This window comes from Brachyistius frenatus, unplaced genomic scaffold (assembly GCF_029030835.1).
Source record: "Brachyistius frenatus isolate BFR_SWC_R1_liver_20210118 unplaced genomic scaffold, ASM2903083v1 Contig_68, whole genome shotgun sequence".
In the NCBI taxonomy this organism is placed as follows: Eukaryota; Metazoa; Chordata; class Actinopteri; family Embiotocidae; genus Brachyistius; species Brachyistius frenatus.
The window spans coordinates 1,619,431-1,645,043 of NW_027210667.1; the positions used below are offsets into that span (position 1 = coordinate 1,619,431).

Consider the following 25,613-nt stretch of genomic DNA (forward strand, 5'->3'; position numbering starts at 1 on the left):
TTGATTGTTGTCACTTAGATTTTGGTGAATTGTTATTGGAGCGCTGTAACATTACCTAGAGGCTAGCAGTGCAGGAGAAAAAAAAAACATTTCAGTGCTGCACAACAGTCATTTCAAAAGAGAAAAAAGAATCTTTTTTCATTATTGACTTCCAAACTACACCCCTGTTCTGTGCTGGGACACACATGGGCGGAGTGAATGGGGATGGATGGTTGGATTAGGAATGCCGGGAGCGAGTAGATTATCCAGTATCTGGGCAGACAGATGCGCAAAGGGGAAAATGACTACACAAAGAGCCAGATCTCCATCAGGGGATCAATTCATGGTGCTCGGTCTGTCACTTCCTGTGAAAAAGCAAATTTCATGGTGTGTTTTCAAGAGGCCACCATCGGAAAAACATGAAGAAGTCAGCTTCTCTCTCTGTGCCTCGTTCTTTTTTCTCTGCTCGGTTCCTGTCTACACTTTAGCTCTTTCTACTCTTCACTCACCTACTATATTCTTTGGGCTTCTTTAGTGAGATGTGCACATACACAGTTACACTTAAGACACACGACCGCATGCGTGCAGTAACCTATATTTGCTGAGTATGGTGAATGCCTGTGTGTAAATTTTTTAAGAGGTTTAGCCAGCGAGAGCTGGAATGAGCATTGCTGTTGGCTGAGTTTCTCAGCCCGGGGCCCCTTGCCTCACTCCCCCATTTCGCCCAGTCGAGCTTCATCCTTATCGCTGTCCTGCACCCCATCACTGTTGAAGCTGGGCTCCTCTTCTGCTTGACCACATTTATCCAGGGGGCTCTTGTCTGGGGGTGATAAGCTGTCAGACTTACCAGTATGGGTATAGGGGTTCCCACATCCCCTCCTTAACTCCACTCTACTCCCTCCACAGTAGTAGGGGCTTGTTTGTTGACTTCTCCTACTATTGGTCTGCATTGTTTTCTGTGCATCTGCCTTGACCATCACAGGTTGTGCAGTTTCCCTCTCATCCATCTCAGCCCATCTCCGTTCCTCCTTTTCTGCATTTGTCCTACAATACTAAAACATCTTTGAATGGATAGTGTAATGAGCTCATTGGAGTCGTAGACAAAGTCAATGTGAGTGCTGATTTCAGGCACACTTCACCAGATTTTTGTCTGTGAACTAATTTTACGCAGGAGGCAGCTAACACAGTCTGTTCTTTCTGCCCTCTGATGACACTCGTAGTTTGTTTTTAGAAAATCTGTGATGTCTTCTTTTTCTGAAGTTTGTTCAGAACATATTCCCAATAGTTTTACAAACACATCTGCTACAGATTCATTTCTTGTGTCATTTTGCTGCTTATGAAGGGCTTGTGGTGGGCAGTAGCCGTGGTTTTGTAAATGTAAAATAACACCTAGGTATTTGATGTCGTAGTGCGATGAATTAATTAATCAGGAGGACAGTAATTATAACAATCATAGAAATAGTTGTTAATTAAAGGTTCTTGCTGTGCGCCCTTGATTTATGACAGACCTTTACCACGTGACACAGGCTGTAACAAGTTGTCACTGTAGACGACTTGATATTAACCACAAGCTATACCATATGCTCCATGTATTTTTAAGGTCATCCTCCAATAACCACTTGCATCCAAGCTACATTGCGCTTAGCCTTGCCAGCATCATTTGAATTTTGAAGCCCAAGGTACCATTCTAGGCTTTTTACATACAAAAAAAAAATAATCCCAGAGTATTACTGTTTAACACAAAAAGCTCCAGGCTACAGAAGAAAAACTCCCACTTAGAAGTGTAGACATGCAACAAAACATATTGTAGTAGTTGACTTTGAATTTATGTTGTCTGGTCTGGAATTGCTTTGTAATTTTTTTTATCTAAATTAACAAGGGGACCGTCGTACTGTAGACTTATATACTTTAGCTCTGGTCTAACCCAGAAAGGGGCAAACATTACGCTGCTTTATCTGTCATCGGAAATATGTATTGCCAACATATGCTCCTGCTGGTGTCTTAGAGGAAATACACATCTCTTTTTTTCATGTGGTGTGAGTTTAATTATAGTTCCTGGTGTTGTTGCAGGTTGTTATGAAAGAAAAGCAAGATAGCATGAAGGAATAGGAGAATGGAGGGGTAAACTGGTAAAGACTATGTGAGGGCTCAGAATTTTAATTTGCACCGCGTATAAAAAATTATGGACTTGATTATCGGTTTCCTCAGGAGCTGTAATTAGGACATTAAAGCCATGGTGTGTGTACGACAGGCTGTTCACACTCCCCGCTTGTGAAGTACCTGTTTTATGAACTTGGGAACATAATGACCTTGGAGAATAATATCTTGATAAATGGCATTTTTTCAAAAACAGTCTCCTAGAAATAATGGCTACTTATCAATAGAATATTGATATTTTTAATTCAGTGAAGTATTGGAGGTGCTTGTGCTTTTCCACGGTATATATTGCAGCACTACAGGCGCTAGCTTGAAGGAGTGACTGGGAGTAGGCAGTGTTATGAGACAGCTACAGTTGTTTCCTTTAGGTGATGAAAATCTAGTTTCATGATGGGATGTGCCATAGTTTATGACTAATTATTAGTCAACAGAAAATGAATTCAAAATTTTGCTGATGATCTCTTAATTGTTAATTATTTATCAATCAATAATGGCAAATGTTTTTTGTTTGCTATTTTTCTCTTTTTTTCAATGCAATTTGTAAATTAAATATCTTCAAGTTTTGGACTGTTGGCTGGACAAAACAAATAATTTGATGATGTCACCTGCAAAATGCAATTTTCATTATATTAATTGAACAAAATAATTAATTGGCAGATATAATAACCATCAGTTTCGCCGCTAGTGTGTCATGTTGTTACCATTTAAACTGTCTAGAATAATTTGTTTAACTTGCACTGCTCCAAATGTTCAAAATTCTCTGCAATGATTTTGTTTGACTTTGTAGACACAGTCCAGGCATATTCAGCACTCTTTTTCTGAGCGTGAGCTGTCGCTAAGGGAGTGGGACATAAGGTGAGAACACTACAATTTCCCCACCAGACTGCTCCTTTTTGATCCCCTAGTCTCTTTTCTCCGCCCTCTCTTTCTTCTTCACTCCTTGCTCCATTGCCCCTGGTAAAGCCCAGTCCTTTACTTCGTCAAGGGTGACAGAATATCCATTCAATTGTCCTGCTGATCAAGAGTCACCCTGCAAACATGGACCTTTCTTTTTCTCCTTTGCTCACCAGGTAGCTAATATTCCTCCTTGCCTGTGTGTTGGTATACACCACCAGACAGCCTGAGTCCAACACGCCCATGTAAACTCCTTTCTAGAGTGCCGAGGGTGGAGTATGCTTCCATCGCTTGTCTCCTCCACGATGTGAAGCTCTAAGCAAAAGACAGAGCGCACAGGAACAAATTCCCCGAGAAACACAAGCGGGAGAAGGGCAGGAAATAATCAGCAGCAGCCCCAGCAGCAGCATCAGCATCAGTAGTGGTGGCAGCAGTGAGCGTGAGAGAGACAGAGACAGAGAGAGAGGGAGTGTGTGAGTGTGTGTGTGCGTGTGCGTGTGCGTGTGTGTGTGTGTGTGTGTGTGTGTGTGTGTGTGTGTGTGTGTGTGTGTGTGTGTGTGTGTGTGTGTGTGTATGTGTGTGTGTGTGTGTGTGTGTGTGTGTGTGTGTGTGTGTGTGTGAGCAAGCCTGAGTGAGAGCGAGTTCCTATGCACTGTGCCGAGCGTAGCTGAGCCGAGCCGTCGCATGGCAAGCTGTGTGTTCCCGTTTGGTTCCCAAGCGCTCTGGTGAGGCAGAGCTTAGAGAGGCGGGGAGATGTGGCTTCACTCGGATCTCCAGCATCAGTGAAGACCAGCACCCATCTGGGGCATCACAGAAGCAGCATGGTAGGACTAGAGACCCACTGCTGACACAAGCGTGACTGATAATGACAGCCCACGCGTGGGTTACCATGCGCCACAGCCGCACCGCTCCAGGAGGACACACAGCCATGTGAAAGTGACTCGGCTGCCAGCAACTCTTGGACATGTTTTCCAGGGCAAAGTCTGGATTTCTCTTTGTGTTTGAACTTGTTTTTTTTCTCTTGCTGCTGTCTGGGTGCCCTGAACTCACCTATCAGGCAAGGACTAAAGGCAGATGGAACAAGGGGGGTAAGTAGTGATGGACAACAGTGATTTGTAATGTTTATTAATCAGAGTATTTGAGTTGAGTCATTGAACGAGCCTGTGCGTGGATATTCTGTAAACGATTTATCAGCTGGTGATCTCAGGTGGGACAGTGTTACAATTTTGGACGATGCCTTCTCATCACAGATTGACCTTGCCTTGAAACACTTTTTGGATTTTGGTGTTTTGCGGCATGACATTTAGATGTATGTAAATCTACTGTAACCTGTCTCCACGATTATGACTCACTCTGGCTGCAGAGGTGTGTTCAAAGAAAGTTGACCTGTTTTTAAGCACAGAAAGAAGTGATGACCACTCATGTCCTCTCACAGGTGATGCACAACTTTTTGGAATGTACAGCCGCCCAACAAGGAGCACTTAGATTAACGTTTATCATAGTTTGAGGTTTTCAGCACTACTTTGTTGTCTTGCAAATATCTTTTAGTGTTTTAAAGGTCCCTCCACACATGCTCACGCACACCCTGCTCTCTGTGTGGCAGAGCGTGTTGCGCGAGATCACATTCGTCTGGGCACCCTGGACTGTTTGGTTGGCAGGACATGCCACCTGTCTCTCAGAACTGTGATTTTTAGGTTTAAAGACTTAGATCACCAGTCTTGAGGGGAGGTGTAAATAATTCATCTCAGCCCCTCCGTGGGAGCGGTCCTCTCGCCTCTCTTGTAGCATTTAATCCCCTTTGTCGGATTAAAGGAACCTCTAATCTTAGTGCTAGCGCTCAGTGAGAAGGCTGAGAGATGCTCCCTGCAGCCTATCGGCATTGTTAGCACTCAAGGCTCACGCTCAGTGGGACGTATGTGTCTTCAAAGAGGGTGTTTCACCACCGTGATCTATTTAATGATTCCTCCACTTTGCTCTTGTTCAGCCTCAACAGTTCTCTACTTTATGTTTCTTCAAATGCAACTTTTTTACACCTTCCTCGCACCGTGTCAATGCACTTCTCACCGACATGCATCGTTAGCACACAGAAGTTCTTAATGACTTGAGCCAAGCTTTCACATTGACATAACACACTTTCAAGTATTGGGTAATGAAATAATTCCCGCTTTAATGTCCAGGTCTTCTTTTACTCCAATGAGTTCATAGGTGTAGAAATATGACAGGTTAGATATGCAGTGTATCATACAAATTCAATCATTTTATGTCCCCTGATGCATTTTTTTTTCTTTGACAGCAATCAACATAAGCAACATTTTCAGGTTGATTGAGGGATAACAAAGTTTTATTTTCCCAATGTCTTTTAAAAACAACAAGCATTTTCAGCCCAATTTTTGAATCACTTGAAATGCTGGGTAAAATGTGTTCGGGGGTGAAATTTGATGTGTTTGGTGCAAATATAAACCAGCGATCTGTTAGCCGAGGGTAAACAGATACAGTATGAAATCCCAGCTATCATTGGCCTCTGGTGAAATGGAGGGCAGAGACCTCCATCGGTGTAATTAAAACATCACCTACATCCCTATCTGTGCAAATTTGAACAAATCATTCCACAGCCATTTTCTGAATTGCAACCTTGCTTGCTTAATTATCATTTTGTGACACAAAAGGAGGTGAATATTTTCTGTGTTTAGGATAAGGCCTGTGCAGGGTTAATATGCTTATGGATGTCCTGTCATTTCTGATAAAATCTACTGGCTGGGTGGAACTATTTAGCATTTCATTTGTGTGCAAGTAATGTTATTGGATTTCTCTCACGATTGGTAATTTTCATTGGCTGTAAATTGCTATTCATTAACGCATTCAATATTTCCATTTTAGTGCTTGTGTAATTTGACACTGCACAGTGTCAGCTAAGATAACAACATTTACGATACTGTTGTTATTTATTATACCACAATGGAAATGTGTGCACATTGCACATTTACAGAAGGCATTTAACCATTGTGATTTACTTTCTCTGGTATTACTGCTTGATGAAGGTCACATAACAGTGAAATAAACAACATTTTGAAATAACCACCAGCAAAACAACAACAAAATCTGAACAAATTCCTTCTTCACAAAGAAATCCAGTTTATATTCATTTCAGTTACGCTGGATTCCAATTGTGACAAGTTGTCATGATGGAAAAGTGATCAAAAACTACTTCTGCCATCTAAATAGACTCCCATATTGTGCTGTTGAAGCTCTGTTGAACCAGTGTGAAAAAAGAAACTATGCTGCTAACTTTCACCACCATCTTTTGAGCCTGCATGTGATACGTGTTTGATACTCAGAAGAGCATTGAGTAAAGGGGGGGATACTGGAAAAATATATTTTTATAGATGTTAGAATCTGAAACATGGATGCATTGAATACAAATACAACATGCATGCATGTATTAAGTTGGTTAAATTACAGCACTGAAAAGGAGGACAAATTCTGTATAGTGGGTTGCAAAAGTTAAGGTCAAACTACGAAGTAATAACTAAATGTCAAAATTATAAGAAATATTTTTTGGAAAAGGCAATACATTTTACATCGTAATATATATATATTTTTTTATACACATACAGGCCTAGACATGCAAACCTATATACAAGACATCATTAGAAACACATGTTCTGGTACGTTTCAGTACTGGAAGGGGTTTAGTCTCTTGTTTCTTGTCTTTGGTCCATGGGTGTTCATTGTGCAGTATGAGACCAACATGTTGAGAGAAATGGAACATTTATATTTCTGATTGTGTGGGACCAAACTTTGTTTCCCAGTGACTTTCAGCCATCCTTGCACAGCCTGGTGTGTGCTGACTGTGGGTAGTCATTGGATTAACACCATGCGTACCAGCTGTGGTATGGTGAAGGTTGAAACAACGGGTGCATTTTATTTATTCTCATCCCATCTCTAGAGTGGGAGTGGAGAACTCGTTCCGTGTCTTTTATGATCAGGAAACAACCGTTTTTTTTTTTTTTACTTCTTGTGCTTGATGTCTGACATTGCCCAGAATTCAACAAATTACTGCTCACTCATATTGTCCCACCGCCCTGGAGAGAGAGCCTCCATAACTAATATCATCCAGGCACCCAGATCAAGGGCAGCGGAGATTGAAGTGAGCCTGGCAATTGGGGAGAAATCCAATTGGATGTATTATGATCCCACCAAGCTACAATAAATGGTAATGTGAAGACGGTACCAGGTGGAGAGAAGCCCGGCTGTGTTAACGCAAGCCTATGAAGACAAATGATACAAGCACGAGCGCAGGATTAGAAACAGGGTAATTCTTTTGTAATGTTTTCATAAACTGATTTACTAAACATGGGCCTGCTGAGGCAGTCAGTGTAAGAGTAATGGTAAAAAGAAGTGACCAACACCTATTGCAGTAATAACACTCACACTCCTCTATCCAACAGCTGAGTGTATCTGGCCGTCTGGAATGGGAGTGAGACTATCAGATTTATAGACCGGGAGAGGACAAGGGGAAGGAATATTTTCACTTCCTACTCACAAAGGCATATTGTGAAGCCTTCTACACATAAACAGTCCAGATTTTATACGTTATCACTATGTTTGCACATATTCCATAACTGTGCAATTACTAATTGTTATTCATTGCTTCCCAGACCACAAGAAACATTCAAACAACCATCTCAATATGTTCATCAACAACATTAACATTTATTGAGGAGACCTACACTCAAAGTCAATTCTAAACATTTTAATTAGTAAAACATGTTTTTAATTATCAGCTCATCCACCTAATTTTGAGAGACTTCCATTTTTAAAAGATAATTCCTTTATTTTTCACTCACCAAAATAACTGCTGAGACAAAAAAAATGAGTAAAGAATTCCTGGAAGCACAAGCAGCCTCATGATTATACAGGTTTTGAATAAAGCGTCAAGTTAGCCTGATTATTTAGAAGAACATACAAAAGTGAACAATTGTTATCCAGACAGTCATTGTAGATTTGAATGATATACAGTATAGTTTCAAAGAACAACATACTGACCAATTCTACTGGTCATTTTTGACCTTCTATGTTTGCTGTAGTCATTTGTGCACAACGCTTTCGGATAACATAGTTAACCTGCTGCCTGGTTGCCTGCTCAGGCTTTGTTGCTTTGTGATTTTGCACTGATTTGAGCTCCTTGAAATAAAAGTTTAACTAAACTTCAATTATTCTTTAATGTGCAGAATTCTGCAGTGTGGCATGGTATTACATTAATCTTACTTAAATTTATCAGTTCTTAAGCAGCTTATCAAAATATTTGTTAATTTATTTTGGAAGTTAAAATATAGATTTTGTCTTTATTTTCTATTAGCTAGTGGAATAAGTGACATAGCATGTCTTTGTGTTGTTATTGGAGTTGGTTTAGTCTTACAGATTTTTTTTTTTTTTTAAGCCTTAAGTGCATTGTTTTTATGAACCGGTCGTCTCTTTATGTAGGATTACTATCAGAGGATATCTTCTCCTACCCCCCAGTATGCCTCTCATGCCCTGGTTCATAGCAGGAAGTCAGAAGTGGCTGCGGGGTTAGAAATATACAAACTAATGGGGGGAAAATTAGGCAACAGCCCGACAGAAAAATTAAATCCCTGTCATTAGTTTTACAATTAATATGTTTTGATCTGTGTCTTGGGGGAAGGAGCACAGTAAGGGATGTCACAGAGCAAGGGGGAAATCACTCACTATCTGTTCCTGTGATGCCTGTTGCCATTTTGCTGACATTCTGTGGCTCAGTTTTATTTCACTCTGAGAACAGTTTTCAGCCTCCCGTGATTGCTGATGTAAAAATGTAGGCCGAGTTTTCAGTTCTGCTTAATATTTGATTTTATAAACAAAATGTTTACAAGACAGCCAGCTAGTACATCTATAATGAGTGAAGTAGCTCCCTCATAATTGCTCAATCATGATGAAAAAGGCTAGAAAGGCAGACAATGTGCCTGCTGTTCCTTGTTCAATCCAATTAGATCATTAAGCTTTGTGCCAATGCAAGTTGAGAAGAATCATCTTCTTAAATGTAGCCTACTTGCCTTATGTACGCCTACGCCTTGTTAGTAATAAATGCAATTTGTACAAGCCGAAAAGTGTGGGCGAGATTACAAACACAGTGGTAACAGGATTGAATCAACATTAGGTAAATGTTGTCGGTACCCAATTTAAAGCGTTTAGAGGGCTGTCATCACATCCAGAGTTAAGAAAAAAAAATTGTTGTACTAGCCTTACTATAGTGTATAATAAAAACTAAATCACGAGATGACAGACACATATCGAAACAAACGTTGAAAATATATTGTAATTACCATAACATTATCATATTGTAATATGAATCTCAGGTTTTAAGCAGTATAATTCCATCGCTGCTATACCTGGTGATTGTTAATATTGGTGCTGAAAATCACCTGCTTTACAGTCAAATATGTGTGTTTATTTGATATTATGTAACAGACTGGGTGTTTATTTGTGACTCATGCAGCCATTATGAAGGACTGTCTGAGATCATTCATTTATAGGTTGGCCTTAGACCATGTTTGTACATGTTGTTTTCCCTTCCTGTTTGAACCCTGAGTTTTCAGGCAGATGGTGTAAGTCTGTAGTTAAACCTTCCACAGCTTGTTTCTAACCCTAACCTTTCTATTATTGAGTTTTTAGTTGCTTTTGTCTTCGATGCCATTGTATTGATGATGCAGTTTGCAAGTTCAGTAGTGCATAGAAAGCTGTCATCACTTGGTAAAACAAAGAGTTGGTTTTGACAAACACCTGCGTGTAATGGCACCCTGATTAGAAAATGTTTTCTTTTCCCACCCAGGAGGATGGAGAGATGAGACAGAAAAGAAGAATCCTGTACTGGATATTTGTAGGTTTGCAATTGATTTGAATGACTACATTTACATTGCACTTTAAACTTTGGACCAAGTTAACCTCAACATTTGATGAGTCACAACTCAGTTTCTGTCATTCTTCAACTATCTATCTATTAGTCACTCCTATTTTAGTGTGTTTAATGAAATATGTTATTTTCATTATGGCAATGTTGAATAATGTTTTTAACTGTTTCACACAATTTTTTTCAAATGTGACTTTGGCTGCCAGTCAAAATTAATAAAAATGTTACTGTCAGGTTAACTAATCTTGATATCACGCAGCTATATATAAATAAAGTATTGTTTATTATTGTCACACCTAGCTTGAAGTGCAGATTTATCATCACGTAAGAACGTTAGCTGCGTATTTGATTAATCTGAAGAAATACTTCATATTGCGATAAATTATAAACTGAGCCAATGAAATAACTGATTCAGTAAATGAGTAAAGTGCCATCACTGGATGTTGCACTTCTCACTCCTCACCACCTCAACCCTCCTGCCATATACAGCGCAGCTTAATTGCCACATTCCAGTCACACGTCCTCTAATAAAGCTGATTTCTAATTGCAGAGGAAATTACACTTTACAATAACAATGTTTTATGGGTGAATTTCAGACTGTAAATATGACAACTTAGCTTGATGGATAGATGTGGGTGCGTTTTATGGCCGTGGCCCCTTTCACCCTGTCCTTCTCTGACTTGGCTGCAACCACGTTGCAAAGTATCAGCCTGATCACAAATGAAGATGGTCCATGTGTAATAGTTTATGCATGATTGCTTTACTGCACACACTATCTTTCCGTCTTGCTTCTCTCTCATTTGCTCACTGGGGATGATGACGGCTGTGATTGTGATGGAATGCAAGTTTTGCCGTTTAAATTTTTGATATGAATATTTGTAGCGCTGCACAAGCCAAAGTTAGTCTGCAGATAGTGTAAAGCATCCTCTTTCCATCCAAAGCATTTGTTTTATTTCCATAGAAATTCCAGCAGTTAAGGCTAGAGTAACATCAGTCTCTCTGCCCAATTGAATTTTTCTACTGTTGCCAGGAAGATGACGCTGTCACGGTCAGAAACAGGAATCCTTCACAAAGCATGTCAGTAGACAGAACTACGTCTCAGTAAGCTTTTTTTTTTACCTTATCTGTGAGTCTCTGCCTCACTCTAACTCACTTTCTTTCGATATACCTCCTTACCTCTCTTTGCTCTCTGCAATAAAACTTTAAAGAGATAAGAAGCTTTTTTCTATTTCAGGGTCACCATTAGCCTGAATAATGCATTGACAAGAGAAGAGCAGTTTGAGTTCTGTGGAGGATAGAAGCACAGCCTTCAATTAAATTATACATCATTATCACAGCTGGCAAGCCTGGTGCGATGGTACCCTCTCCATCCTCCTCTAAATGTTCCATGTTACTGTCTTGTCCAATATTGTGTGTCAAGCAACAGCCTCTTCCTGTGCCAGAATAAAGCCGGGATGCAGATACGATGCCTGTGCTGAATGGAGGAGCACATTTAGAAATGGGAACAGTCCAATGCAGGGACATATCTGGTGTTATTCTGACTCCTTGGTTCTTCCTGTCGTTAATGGACAAAAGTCCTCCAGTTTGATGGCGTTAAACTGACACAATCAGTCCATTAAAAACTTCAGCCCTGTGTTTAAACCAAATGGTGAAATAGTCTCTTGTTTGCATTTTTATATATATGCTGCTCTTAGTGTTCACCTTTGAATAGTGCGTTAGAGCCTTGGCACAGAAATGTCTTTTTTTATTTGAGGAACCCCAAGATAGGCTGCAGAGATTAAGTTGGCATACACAACATGCTGTAAATTGCCAAACAAATACAGAAGATATACGTCTCATTACTGTTTAAAGGTGAAATACTGAGGGTATGCATATACTGTCGCCACATACAGGAAGTTGTCATAGTCAGTTGTCCTTGAGTAGCAAACATGAAACAGTCAGGATCTGCCATCAGGACAGTTTGACACATGTATGACAGAGGCATAAACTACATTTGAAATTCATATGCATTCATGTTGATGACCGTTCCGGCTGTAACACATTTGCACTCATATGTTTACTATATGGATATCATACAGAATACTACGGCACACATGCAGAGCTTTTTCCTTGTCAAGCAGGCCCACTAAAGACTAAGTGTATTTTCAAGACAAAACAAATCAGTAAAGAATAATTCTGTGAAAACTGTATCGACAGATTTACACACATATCCAAACAAAGTTTGTTAAACAAATAAATGACCTTTTAAGGGAGCAGAAATACACCATTATGGTTCTTTAAAGTAGCTGTAGGCAGCCTGTTAGGTCAGATGAGGTTTTGTGGAATTTAAAGGCGGCTGCAGTTTTCTTCTCTGTGCCTCTCTCCAGAAAGTATGTCCAGCCAGATGCTGAATGTCATTTAGGACCCCAGGAGATGAAACAAAAATGCTCTGGCTTTGTGTGAAATATGTCAGTGCAGTATTTATGTGAAGCAAGGGATTTTCACTGCCAGATTAAGGTGTCTACAAAAGCCCACTTTACAGTTTGCATTTCCATGCATGTTATGCAGATCCCCCCTCTTACCCTCACCAAGATGTCACCAAAATGGCAGATGGAACTGAGCTATTCAAAACAACAACAACCATCTTTTTGGTTGGTTCTTGAACCATTTATGAAACTGAAGTTGTAAGAATACATCAGACTATGTTTCAAGGTCGATCGTCCCACGTACTTCAGGTGACCAAAATATTGGTTTTGATGAAATGTTAAAAATATTTGATTAAGTGAACAGATTTTCACTTTTTGATTATGTATGGAAAGGCAGTATAAGCGAATGGCATAAGGTTGGCGGTTTGATCCCTGGGTCCTCATGACCACAAGCCAAAGTGTCCTCAGGCAAAACACCGAGTTCCTCCCAATGCCAGGCGAGCACCTTCTATGGCAGCTCTACTGCCATTGGTGTGTGGGTGGGTGGGTGGGTGAGTGAATGGGAGGCATACTGTGGTGATTGAGTGCTATATCAGTGCAGACCATTTACAAACTGCTCATTAGCTGTGCATTAACAACAGTTCTTTAGTTGAGCTCTAACGTTGTAAAGAAGATGTCAGGTGTAAAAATCATCTGTTGTTCTCTGGCATCTGAAGGAATTTAAAGACTCAACAGGGCTACATCTAGAAATAACATACATTTGTAAAAAAACAAACCTCACTGTGAGAATTGAATTGCCTTGCTGTATTCCTTTTGAATTAGTCTTCAGTCAAGTAATCAATCTGATTCATGACATTTTGTTATCCTTTTGGTCATTTCAAAAAAACATTTTAATTTATTTTTCAAGCCAGAAATTAATGGCTCAGCAGTATTGGAAACTATATTTTGTCTGGTTAAGCTTAAATATGACTTTATGTTAAATAATTATAAATAGCAACTCTGCTTATTTCAGGATGGAGGATATAGTTTCTGTTTTAAGTGTTCCTATTAATGCAATGAACGGACTGCTATCACAACAATGTAATATCTGAGAACAGAACAACTTAAAGCAGTGTTAATGTGTGTTATTGTGAAGAAGACATAGAAAATCATAATTGTCAAGAGTACAACGACTTTCCTACTTGGAGAAGAACTGAAAGCTGGAGTTGAGAAGGACATTCTCAAGTGTGTTATTACCTGCCCCATATTAGTGCTGCATTATTAACATTGTCCTTAGCCCACTAGTTAATTAACCCCAAAGACCTTAATTTACTGACGAATAATGCATAACAATGGATTAACTTCCTGTTCTCATTACTAAGATTGATTGATTAAAATCACAGCTGCGTTATCGGTCATGTTTGAATATGACCATATTATCAGAGAGTGGCCATGATTGAGGCGCCGCTAGAAGTTAACTCCAGCTTACAGTGTTCAATTTTCTTTCATGCTGACAGAGCAGACACATGAAGCAGGTTTGAAACTAATCGCATGAATACCATATAGTTGTACGTTGATATTTTAAGTCAGACTTGTTGTTCCAGCTTTGTTGACACAGTGAACTGTCTTGTAGCAGCCAGTTTATTGAAAAACACTTGTCCAACATTGTCATGATGTGGAATTAAGTATCAATAACGTAATGTGGCACTTGTGCTAAAGTTGTATCTTATATTGTATTTGTGTAAATATAAACTAACAACTGACAAAGCTGAAAACTGGAATAAATTAGTTCAAAGGAGACACAATTGTGGTATACTTAAGGAAGACACTGAATTTGTAAACTTGGAAATAACTGGGCAGTTTTTCCTTGTTTGATGGATGGTCCAGTACCACAGCCGACTTGGGTGCCAGACATCACTGTTGGCTTCTCGTTTCCAACCGTGAGTCAACACGGTTTAAAAAAAAAAAAAAATGTGTTGAATGTTGCCATGACGATGAAGGTTGCATAACTTTAAGGAAGTTGTAACGTAAGCACACAGCACGGGTTAATTCAGCATTTTAACCCAAACCATAATCCTTCCCTAACCTTAATCAAGTGGTTTGTGTGCCAACACCTACAGTAACCAAGGGGAACTCATTTTGGAAACACTCCTGTGGGGCATATTTGAGCGTCGGAACAAACAAACTTTATGGCTGAACAGGTTGGAGGAATGTTGTTTGAATTTTGTGCTTTGGAAATATGGGAACATGAAAACTAAAGGTTCTCTTCTTGCAGTATTTAAAACATGTAATGGTTAATACCAGGTTGGGTGAACGAAAGTCCTTCATTGTGTTCGTCACACTAAGAAATGTACCTGTGTGTGCCTATACTCAGCCACGACGCCGTTTAAATTTCAATTGCAAAAAAAAAAAAAGTATTTGTTTAATAAACAGCTGCATGTGAGTCTAACCGTGACCACAACATTATTTGCTTTTGTGCCTGTGACAGGCAGTGTTCCTTGTTGTAGTAAGGTCATATTTAGTGCAGCATTATTCCTCCGTGCACTTTTGTGTCATTGTATTAGAGCGTTTATTGTCCAATTTATCATGTTGAGTTTACCTGCCGTGAAAAATCTCTCCCTATCTATGAATACGTAATGTCTCTGCTTTGCAAATACAGCAAGACACATATTAAGAGGTGGTCTCTGCAATCTTGCCACTGATGCCCCACAAAGGTTCGAGAGCACGATTTCCTGCAGAGACCAAAATAACTTGTAGAGTATTAACCCAAAGGCAAAGAGCATAAAACAAAGTAATTCTCAGGCTACTGCTGTACCTGCCAGGGTCATTTCTGCTTAAGCATATAAAATGTATGAAATAAGAAAATGCTGGCTCACGGTGAACTTCGGTCTTTCGGTTTCATCTATGTCACAAATGTTCATTCAGAGGTTTCTCACCTTTGCTTGCTGTAGAAATAGGTGGCTGTGGTGCAGTGGTGGAACGAAGAGATATAAGGCCTCGGATGCTTTGAAAGATGAGATGGACGTCTGCACACTGAGGCTGGATTAAGAGTTTAATGACTGGTAAAATTGTGGCATTTCATCCAAGGTGACCCCTGTGGAGAGGTGATCATGCCAAAGCTAGATGAATAGTGAAGGTAATCCTTTCTTCCTCATTTACAGGAAGCTGTCACCAGCACAGGCTTTGTCACCAAAGCCCAAGGCATGTAATTACACTTTTATTGGCTTTAGGGAGACTGCATCATTCATTTAAAGAATCATCACACTTGTGAGCTAAAGCCACAGTAAAGATAGATCATACCTGCATGAGAGCCTCTTGTTCTGACTTGCTGCGGTTTAATGGACTTCTATGAATATAGGTTTGATGCATTGTTAATAGTGTGTAGGGTGTTAATATCTGAGTATTATCCACAAGTCATCCCTCTCTCCTCTTCAGCCAGGCATTTTGTGAGTTGAAGAGCAAGGCCATATGAGTGTGACAGCGGCAGCATGCGAGTGTCTGGGTCTACTGCCAACCAGCCTTGACACCATTAGCTCTGGTGACACATTAAGGTTCTGTTTACCTTGTAATTTGTTTTGTCTGTCAATTTGATGGATGTCTTGTTTGCCGGCACTTCTTCACACATTGGGAAATGGTAGCTCGGGGACATTGTTAAACGAACTTCAGAAGGGGAGGCAGAAAGCATTTGTTTTCTTCAAACAGGTTTTTTTGTGTTAATGGGTGTGTGCAACATTCTCTCCACTCCTTACCAAGGCAGACACTGGCTAATTAAAGGTGAAAAGCTAATTTGAGGAGGAAGGCAGGGCAGGTCCAGGGGCATGAGTGAGCTGGAAATAGAGATCCCAGTGACACTCTTTGCAGTAAACGTCTCTGCTTAGATCAGTTGAAATTCAAGTTCTGTGTCGACAAACAGTTTGTGCTGAAGTGTAAAGACTGTATAAACTACTATAATGTTGATTTAAAGCCCATTTATTTCCTGTAAATGTATGCTGGTACCCCAGTACATTAATTCTACCACTAAGTAACCACCACTAATTATATTTCAGATTCTTTTATCATACTATTGACCTCACTTCTGTGACTGAGCAGCATGGCAATATCCATATAACTGCAATTTAGCACATTTGTGGAAGTGTAGAGGTGTGACCGAAAGGCTTCACCTGCTTCTGCTCAAATGACAGGTTGGGAAAGCGGCAGTGCGGGACAGTTGAAAATGTTGCTGCTTTGGCCACTCGCCCCCCAGCTGAGCAGTGTGGGAAGCCACCAGAGCCCTCTACCTGGACCACTGAGCTGTGGAAACGTTTCCGCTACACCACCAGCTCAGCCTAATGAGCCACCTCACCATTACCTACAGTACATGTAATGCCCCAGACGCTGTGTGAATGAATTGAAGTCCAGGCAACACACTTAACTTGGTAAACAAGCTGAAATGTTTTTTTCATTCAGACATAAGAGACTTTTATATTGTTGTTTGCTTTATCTTTATGCATAGATCTTGGTAATATTGCAAGATCCACAGGTCATGCAATATTTGGGGATACTATGGCTGCTTTTGAAAAGTGATGAGTTAACTGATATCAGTGACAGAGGTTTGTCAGTTCTTTCAAAGGCTGCATCAGTTTTTCGGTCAATTCTTAATGACCATTGTTCAGGGACGTTTGCTGCTGCTTCTCACACTGAATGTCTTATAAGTTGAATGCCTTTTTTAGATCATTGTACTGCATCTTTTATAATGTCCAACAGTGCACTCAAATGTTTTGATGGGTATTCTTAATTCATTCATTAATTCTTAATGTGCAATTTTAGGCCGTTTTGCTCCAAGGTGCAGAAAATGCAAATGCCATCACAGTCAGTTGGCCATCTCCAGTACAAACAATTATTAGATGGTGGTAGGGAACACTGCGTGGTGAGATATCAGGTGCCACGATACTGTTGTGTACTGTCAGCACCAATTGACAGTGTACGAAAGCAGAGACCACGGCAGCGAGCTTAGTCTCAGAACTTGACTGAAGTTAGTAAGCCCCGGGTGTCATTGCTCTTCACTCTTTCCCTCCACTGGCTTCATTTGTCACAACAGACCCTGAAATTTCAGAGACTGTGTGAAGAGCAGTATAAGACTGTAACAGACATATCACAGTCTCAAAGCCATGGCTTCCCTCTACATGTGGAGAAGATAATATGTTACAGCTGAATCTTTTCACCACTCTAATCCATAGAGCAGGGGATGAAATCTTATTTAGGGATCAGCACCAGTGCATCACTGCCATGATAGTAACAACATGCAACTCTAATGCTCTTAAAAAAAGAGCATTAGAGCCTAGAAATGAATCAGTCAGCAAAATACTTCTTGGCTCAATTATTTATTTATTTATTTGTTTCTTTTTCAATTAGAGCAGAAACAGCTGGGATGCTGCTTTCCTACAGTATGCTACTGAAATAACCATGTCTTAATCTCCATTCACTCCAAATATCATCCATACTAGCCACTAAATATGTATACATTAAATATGGATGTCTGCTTGAACTACTATAGCAAAATATTTGAGACGGAGAGCCTTGGATTATTCAAATACAAAAGCTCAGTGAAGGAGCTTTGCTTTTGTACGTGTTTGTTTCCTTTTCTGTCCTTTTGAATCTGACGCCAAGCCTGTCTCAGAAGGATATGCAAATTTAGAAGAAGAATGGCTGTCTGGCTCCCTGAGAAGCTCTTATCCTGTACTGTAGCTTCAATGCTGAATAGAGCTGGGAGATTTGAATGTGCTATACGGTGCCGTTTTGACAAACTCATACCTTTTAGGGAAGGAATAAATATGTGTTCACTGTCTGAAGAACATAACTGGACCCTTTGGTGAAGATTAAAGGGTTTGTGTTTCTCTGTTCTGTTGCTGATGGTCTGAATAATTCTATTCTTGTCTATAAATAGCTAATATTTATTATCCCGCACTCTGTCATCACTTTGATTCTCAAATCTTATTTTAGATTCTGACAAGCTAGTATTAGTTTGAATAACACCTACTTGTACAAAAGAAAGGAGGGCACCTCACTTCCCACTGTGCAGACTCATCAGAGGCTGAACTTGCTGCTCTGCTGCACTTGCATTGAAAATAAGAGTCTCCGAGAAGCCATGAAAATCTGGTGGAAAGTGTCAATGCTTAAAAACGGGAGCTCAGGAGAGGTGTTACTCTGCAAAATCTGAGAAGTGAAACTGCAGAACTGCAGTTTGACAAGCAGGTTCAGTCTCTGTGTTACTTGAGTCACTGCTGACTGTGATTGCTCGCAACAAATATTCTCCACCACAAAAGCTTTAATGGTCTCACTTTGGCTGCTAAGTAATGCTTGCAATGTTTCCAGCACTTAGTTGGACGTCTTCAGAGATGTGGTAATGCAATTATTCAGTTTGTCGATTCCGCCAAAATCTTTTTCCCGTCAACATGCGTTTTTGATTAGGAGGATGACATTAGCATATTGGAGCACTGTTCCAATTAATGAAGATAATTTCATCCATGCCCACACATGCCCCAAATCTGTGCTCGGTGGCAGCCTACAGTAACAGCTGAGAGGATAGACTTTGACTCAAACAGATGAATGAGCAGATGCCAGATGACAGTTTGCGACCACAGGTGAATCTAATGGAAGGGATATTAAAGAAAAACAACCTATGTACACCCAAGAATCATAATAGGGCTTCATTTTCAACAATGTACTGATTCATTTGAACATCTTTGGAAGATAATTATGTACCAAAATATTGTAATTATCCTAATCTAATTATTCTTTACCATATTAAACGATATGTAGTGTGAGGGTTTGTCTTAAAATTGACCATCTTTATTAAAAAAAAAAAGAAGTGATGATTACAGATAACAAATAACTGTGGCCTTCTGTGGTGGAAAGAAGGCCAAACGTTCTCGACCCTTTGAGCTGTACTGTTCGGTGGATAGGATGTAGAAGGTGTGGTGCTCCTGTAAATAGGCCATCATGACCACATGTGCATATTTTATTGCATGTGCCGTAATGGGTTACTTCAGCGAACCTCCAGGGAAGAGTATTTCTAGCCACAGCTACTCTGTAGTTTTGCCCCTCGTAAGTAACCTTTTATTACCCTGTAGACCCCATGAATGTAGCATCTAATGCTTAAAATGTTTGAGCCATTAGTTGAGCATTATTTTACTGTGTAGTCTTTTTTATTCTTTCAAGACGGTAATGGGTCTATAGGAACACATTTTAGTAAGAAGATACTTGTGTATAGTGTTGAATGTTTCTTTGAAAATGTTTCTTTCAGCTGGATTTAAGTCACAATAACAGCAGTAAGTCATTTGTGTTATTCTCAAATCCATTTGTTGTGTGTTTACTTGATCCTACTTGTGCAGGAGTGTGTGGAGTAGCAGAGATTGTACTGGTTGCACCAGGAAATTGTACTTCTGCCAGCTAGCGTTTGTGCCACTGGACACCTCAATTATAAAAAGAATGTGGACCAGGCGGCATGCCTTCTTGTCTCTAGTCTGTAGTTGCCGGTGTGCCTAGTTTCAGGCAATTACAGATATGAGCATTCTTTTGTCTTCACATACACTTTGTCCGAGAGGGACATCAAGTCCCTAAACGTGACTGAAGCAACTTGGTTGATCATCAAAATTAGGTACATTACAAATATCTCTGTATGTTTGGCATATTTATCTTTTTTAAATGGTAAAAGATTGAAGTTTGAATAGGACTTTCATTAGATAATTCCCACACAATACTTTTGTTAGTTTAAGCCCTCTACCCAGTAAGAAAAAAAAAAAAAATCAAAGACAGAGGGGATGGTTTATTCTCAACCTTGTCCCATTGGGATGACATGCTGTCTTTGTTATCTTACACCCAACATCAAACTCCTGATCCCAATCATAGCCTTTTTTTTTTATCTGTCCGTGCTCTGAGAGCACACTTCTCTCCCACGTCACCCCGCTGCTCCAGCGCTGCTCCTCAGATTAGAGAACTCGCCAGCCCTCAGCTTTATCTACCATTGTTCCCCACCAAACAAAATTGGCTCCAGAGGGGAGTAGGATGGAGAATCACTCGGAGACGAGACAGACTGGCTTTATCTTAATCAGCAGCAGGCATTAAAAAGTTACACAGAATTAGTTTTTTTTCTCCCTCCTCTCTGACTAGGGTCATTAGTGTTAACACTGTAAAGAAGTTATGGTATGTAGGAGAGATTTGTCTCAGTGTGCTCTGACTTAAAGTACAAGTCATCAAGAACAGTCGTGAATTGAATACACCTGGTAGAGTTTGGAGGGATAAGCACAGAAATAATCAATATGATGTTTAACAGCAGTTTCTTTTTTGGTTCTGGGGTCAAGAGCTCCTGAGGGATGCCTACTGTATAATGAGCTTTGCTTTGTTATTATAAAATGTCAATTTCATAACTTGGAAAGTTTGCTTTACTCGTATTCTCATGGCAGATTGTGTGGGTGAACAAGGCTTTGTTCTTAGATGTGTCAGACTCTTAGAATATCCATTCTTGTACTGAACTTAGAGATGTCGCTTTATAGTTTGACCAGATTCTCAAGATAAAAAAAATCTGCCCAACAAGTTGAAAAGGTCAGCTGGATCCAGCTTTTTCTGCTCTTTCAAGCAAGTCTGGCAAAAAGTACTGGTTGCTAGATAATACCTATTGTATCATATTTGAATTTAAGTTGTGCTTGTCTAAGCAGCGAGGAGGAAACGTGTTGCTTAATAGCAGTAGAGAGTTTCACTGCCCTTGACCCGGGACCACCAAATCCACCAGCTCCATCTAAACTAATCTAATATTGAGATGTGATTATAATGTAAGCAGAATTGCGATAGCGAGAGCACTTATTAATACCAAGACCCAGGCAAAGACCCATCATCAGATGCCATTTTTGAGATGAATCACTCTGATACAGGTTTTTCTTTAAATTTGAGGTGGAATGGGGGTCTAATTTCGGGAAACTTGTTATCTAGCTGGTTATTTAAAACCATGTAATTGGTAAGATAGTTATTTTTTTGTCATTACTACAAATCACATGTCACTTTACAATAAAAAGTTTCCTTAATGGGTGTTGGCCTTAGCAATCCATTAATATGAACCTATTTTAAACTGTTCTTAATAATGCTTCTGGTTCTTATCAGTTCTCACATAATGGACTGGCTTGGTTTCAGCTCCACATCACACAATATTTAAATGTGAGGAAAGAGTCAGTGCAGTACAGTGTCGATGTCCCTGCGGCCAATATCCAGAAAGATGGACTTCAAACATGACAGTGAAGGCCAGGGGTTATGGACAGAACCAAGTCCCTCATCAGAATTTGTATTGAAACCATAAGACAGTGACAGATTCACTATGACCTTGACCCAAGCTGACATGACCGCGGCGAGCGTGTCAAATGTCTCACCCATGACGAGCTTTCAGCCCCCTCAAAGACTTGACCTAACCACTGTGTTTCTCTTCCGCTCTTAGTCATTAACTAAGACAGAGACTTGTGGCTTCTCCTTTACTCATCCTCACTAACTCACTTCTATGTAACCCTTCACATCAAACCTCCCATTTGGCCTAATTTTCCCATGAGCTGCATGTATTAATCAAGCCCAAGGCCTGATTGACAGGTGTTATCACCAGTGAATCAGTTCAGCTCTGCCTATCTGGCCCTTTCCGTCTGACTGGGAGACTATCAGAGCTTCTGCTATCTCTTGCGCCTGCAGCCGGTGTCTACCATGAGGAAGGGCTGCTACATCTGCAGCTCCCTCTTATCTCTTTCATTTTTAAACATCCCGCAATCAAAGAGCCCGTAGCATTTCCTGGCTAATTGCCGGAGGATAATAAATTGCAAAATCCCCCAACAACCCCCCCCCCTTCTCTCCGTTAACCTCCATCTCTGGTGCTTACAGTAACGCATTGGTAGCAGGTTAGCTAATAATCCGCTTCATTGCCACCTCGCTTGATCGCCTGACTGTAAGCATATCCACCAATCAGTTACATGTTGAGTGACCCACTTTAATAGAAACTGTACCTGAATCCCTGAAACACATCAAACAAATGGAAAACTATCCTAAGCATCATTAGGCTACAGTGCCAAGATGGAAATATGGAGCACTGTGGATGAGCTAGAGTTTTTCATTTAAAGATATTGGTCTCTCTCATTGCCCCAATTTACAGGATTACTATCTTTTCATTATGAGCCGGTTATGTTAGACCAGATTTACTGTATTTAAACAGATGGCATACGAGGGTGTCAATTTTGCATGACAGGATTAGGCTGATCTTGCCATTTGGGTGTCTTTTAAAAAGCAGCAGAATATTAAAATATGAGCGCATTAGGCGAGATGCTTTTATGCAGTTTTGCTCAGTGTAATGCCGAGGGGGGATAATTACTGGGGATACACCCTTGGTCCTAATAATGCATGGCTTAATTATTCTTTGAAAAAGAAATGTTGCCTTTGGGGGACTGATGATCTCAACTCCAGCATTTCATCCCAGCCTTATCTAGATTCCTATAGTCTTTATTAGCTCTGCTTCAGCATTTGTACATTTTCTGATATTAAACAACATTGACCCATTGAGACTTATCTGTGTCAGGATGTTCTTTCTGATTATCACTTTAACAGGAGCACAGGAGCAATCTTCATTTTGACGCAAGTGTGACAGTTTATTAACTGTATTAACTCATTACACAAAAGACATGCATAAACACAAGCGTACAGTCCTGTCTCTTTTTAAAATAACATTATCTCATACTTAGGACATGTAAACATTTATCTAATGTTTTGGCACGTGAAGTCAAGGCTCCTTTTATGTTTTCTATACAACAATGAACCTTTTACCGACCCATAACCAATCATGTTGGTGTTTTGGTTTTACAGTTTGAGGACTTTTAAGATTAGCACCAAAATACGTAATGTTTTTAGCATCACCACAGCTTACAGCTGGTTACAACTGCTGATATTTGCTTTTAGAAAGCCCTTTACCAATCTCTATTCAATTTGATTTTACAATTCTATTTAATTTGCAGGAACATGGTCCCAACACACTGTACAAACACAAAAACAAAGTTATTATTAGACCAAAAAAGTGTATGAGTAAGGGACTTAGTTATGCATAGAATTGCAGTGAATAGAATGATTGACAACCACCTTGAATTAAAAATGTTGAAATATCAATATATGTAAAACAACATGCAATAGTGGCAAACGCATGGAGAGCAAGGGAAGGCATGATGAGCGGATGGATCAAGATCATTTTAGTCTGCCCTAATTGTAAGCTGTATCAAAAAGTAAAGTTTTAAGCTTATGCTTAAACGTAGAGAGTGTGTCTGTGTCTCTAGTACCAGAGACTTCATTCACTGTGACACATTACTGGTTACAAAATACAGCTGTATTTGTCTACGGATTTGTTGTTGCTTATGACATTTGAATGAACATTCAAGGTTCTGCCAAACAAGTTCACACAACTCTGCCAAACAAGTTCACACAACTCTGATTAAACCTACCAGTACCACATAAATCTCTCTGTATTTCACAGTAAACTGAGTTGTTACATCTGCTGTCTAATGGGATATTTCTGAGCTCGTCAGATGAATGCAAACTGTGCACCAGAGACTTCTGCCGGCTGACCGGACGAACTTCTGGTCTAGCCCTATGCTAACTTAAAAGAGATAAAATAATGAATTCATATGCCTCTTCTAGACTTTTCAGATGTTATCATACCGAACAGATTATCATGTAAGCACGTTACGACAGAGTTTTTGTAATTACTCTCACTGGCATTCGGGGGAGACAAAAGTTTCTTACTAAAAGGTTAGGTAAGTCATTACATAACTGTTAAAGCAGTGGTAATATGAAATAACGTTATAATAATTTAGGTAATAATATTTTAAATGTGAAGTATTTAAGTAGCAGAGCATTAATCTAAAGGTAGATGCTCAGTTGTTTAAGCTAGAAGGGGACAAAATTGTCCGATTGGTCATTGATTATTTCCTGGGAGATTTGTGAAGATTATTATTTTTGCTACTTGTTGGTAACAAAGGTTCTCAAAAACAAACTCGTCTCGTCTCTACAAGGATTTCAGTGTTTGTGAAAAATAAAAAACACCAGCCCGATAGTCTCAGAACAGCTACAGTAACAATAACATAGTATCATAGAGCGAAAACTTCATCTATGTTTCAGTAGTGTGTCCTCTGGAGTATGTGCTGTGCTCTACCTGTCATTAGGGGATCTCTGTTATAACCCCGCCCCCCTCCGCCCGCAGTCATCTTCCTCACCGTTCCTCTGTCCCAGTTCCCCCTCCTCTTCTCCTCTGGGTACTAATTAATGTGTGGAGGAGGCTGAGAAGTTAACCAGCAGCCACATTATAGCAGCATCCCTGTGTCTCTGTGGCCCCTCCCAGGACACAAGATGCTACTTTTAACACCATTTCAACAGACACACAGATACAGATTGGGATATTCACCGATTGAGCTCGTCCTCACGATCTCAACTCTTATTTCTATTTACTTTCTTTTTTTATTTACTTACTTTCCCCTCACATGCATATGCAGATAAACAAATACACAATGTGCAAAGCTCAAATCAGAATTGACCAAATGCTAGTTTAAACCATTTGACGCTATAATAAAATTGTACACACTCTCTCAAAAATATTCTACCTGTTACTTTAGTGGTCACATGCTGTCTTTGGCTAGAATGACCTCATATTTGGCTAGAATAGTGAACAGCACCAAAAGACCAGATTTAAACTCCTTTTCCTCCCTGTAATTAACACATACTGTATCCATTGCATAATAAAACATCCTTCTACAATAGATTATTGTAGTATTTTTAATTTAGTAAAAAGCATATAAATAAAAAGTTAACAATAAAGATAAAACATGCATAATCCCACTGATTAATAAAGCACGTAACAGTAATGAATATGAGTTAAGAGCTTCGTTTATCCTACCACGTGTTTTTTTTTTTGGACTCACCTATGTTGCGACATTGGGAAAGCAAGTCTATTACAGTGTAAGCAAACACAGTTCAAAGTTAACACCGATATATTTGTTATTGATTTTATATCAGTTGTAGGCATTTAATCATCACTATAGTTACTGCAATATGAATGCTAAATATATGTTTGCCTGCTCAGGCAGCTGTGATTTTTCTCAAATATTTGAGGGCACACATCTATTATGGACAGACATAATACAATTAAATCACACGTTATTAGAATTAATGAATAGCTTGTTTAGACTGGGATGCCTTCAACCAGACTTCACAGAACATAAAGAATGCAGCCACTT

The 25,613-nt window shown here is 39.7% G+C and overlaps 1 protein-coding gene across 8 annotated transcripts in view; it reads left to right on the top strand.

Annotated features, from left to right (window-relative positions):
• The first annotated feature begins 3,469 nt into the window (after positions 1-3,469).
• The window catches only part of robo2 (roundabout, axon guidance receptor, homolog 2 (Drosophila)), a 257,149-nt gene continuing 235,005 nt past the window's right edge, over positions 3,470-25,613 (top strand). For 3 of the 8 annotated variants that reach the window (XM_069707327.1, XM_069707331.1, XM_069707332.1), the window contains exon 1: positions 3,471-4,118. In XM_069707327.1, the coding sequence (XP_069563428.1) occupies positions 3,995-4,118 (124 nt within the window). In that variant the 5' untranslated portion in view covers positions 3,471-3,994. Of the gene's footprint in view, positions 4,119-25,613 lie in introns of all 8 variants that reach the window. The other 5 variants (XM_069707323.1, XM_069707326.1, XM_069707324.1 and 2 more) reach the window with 3 other exon arrangements.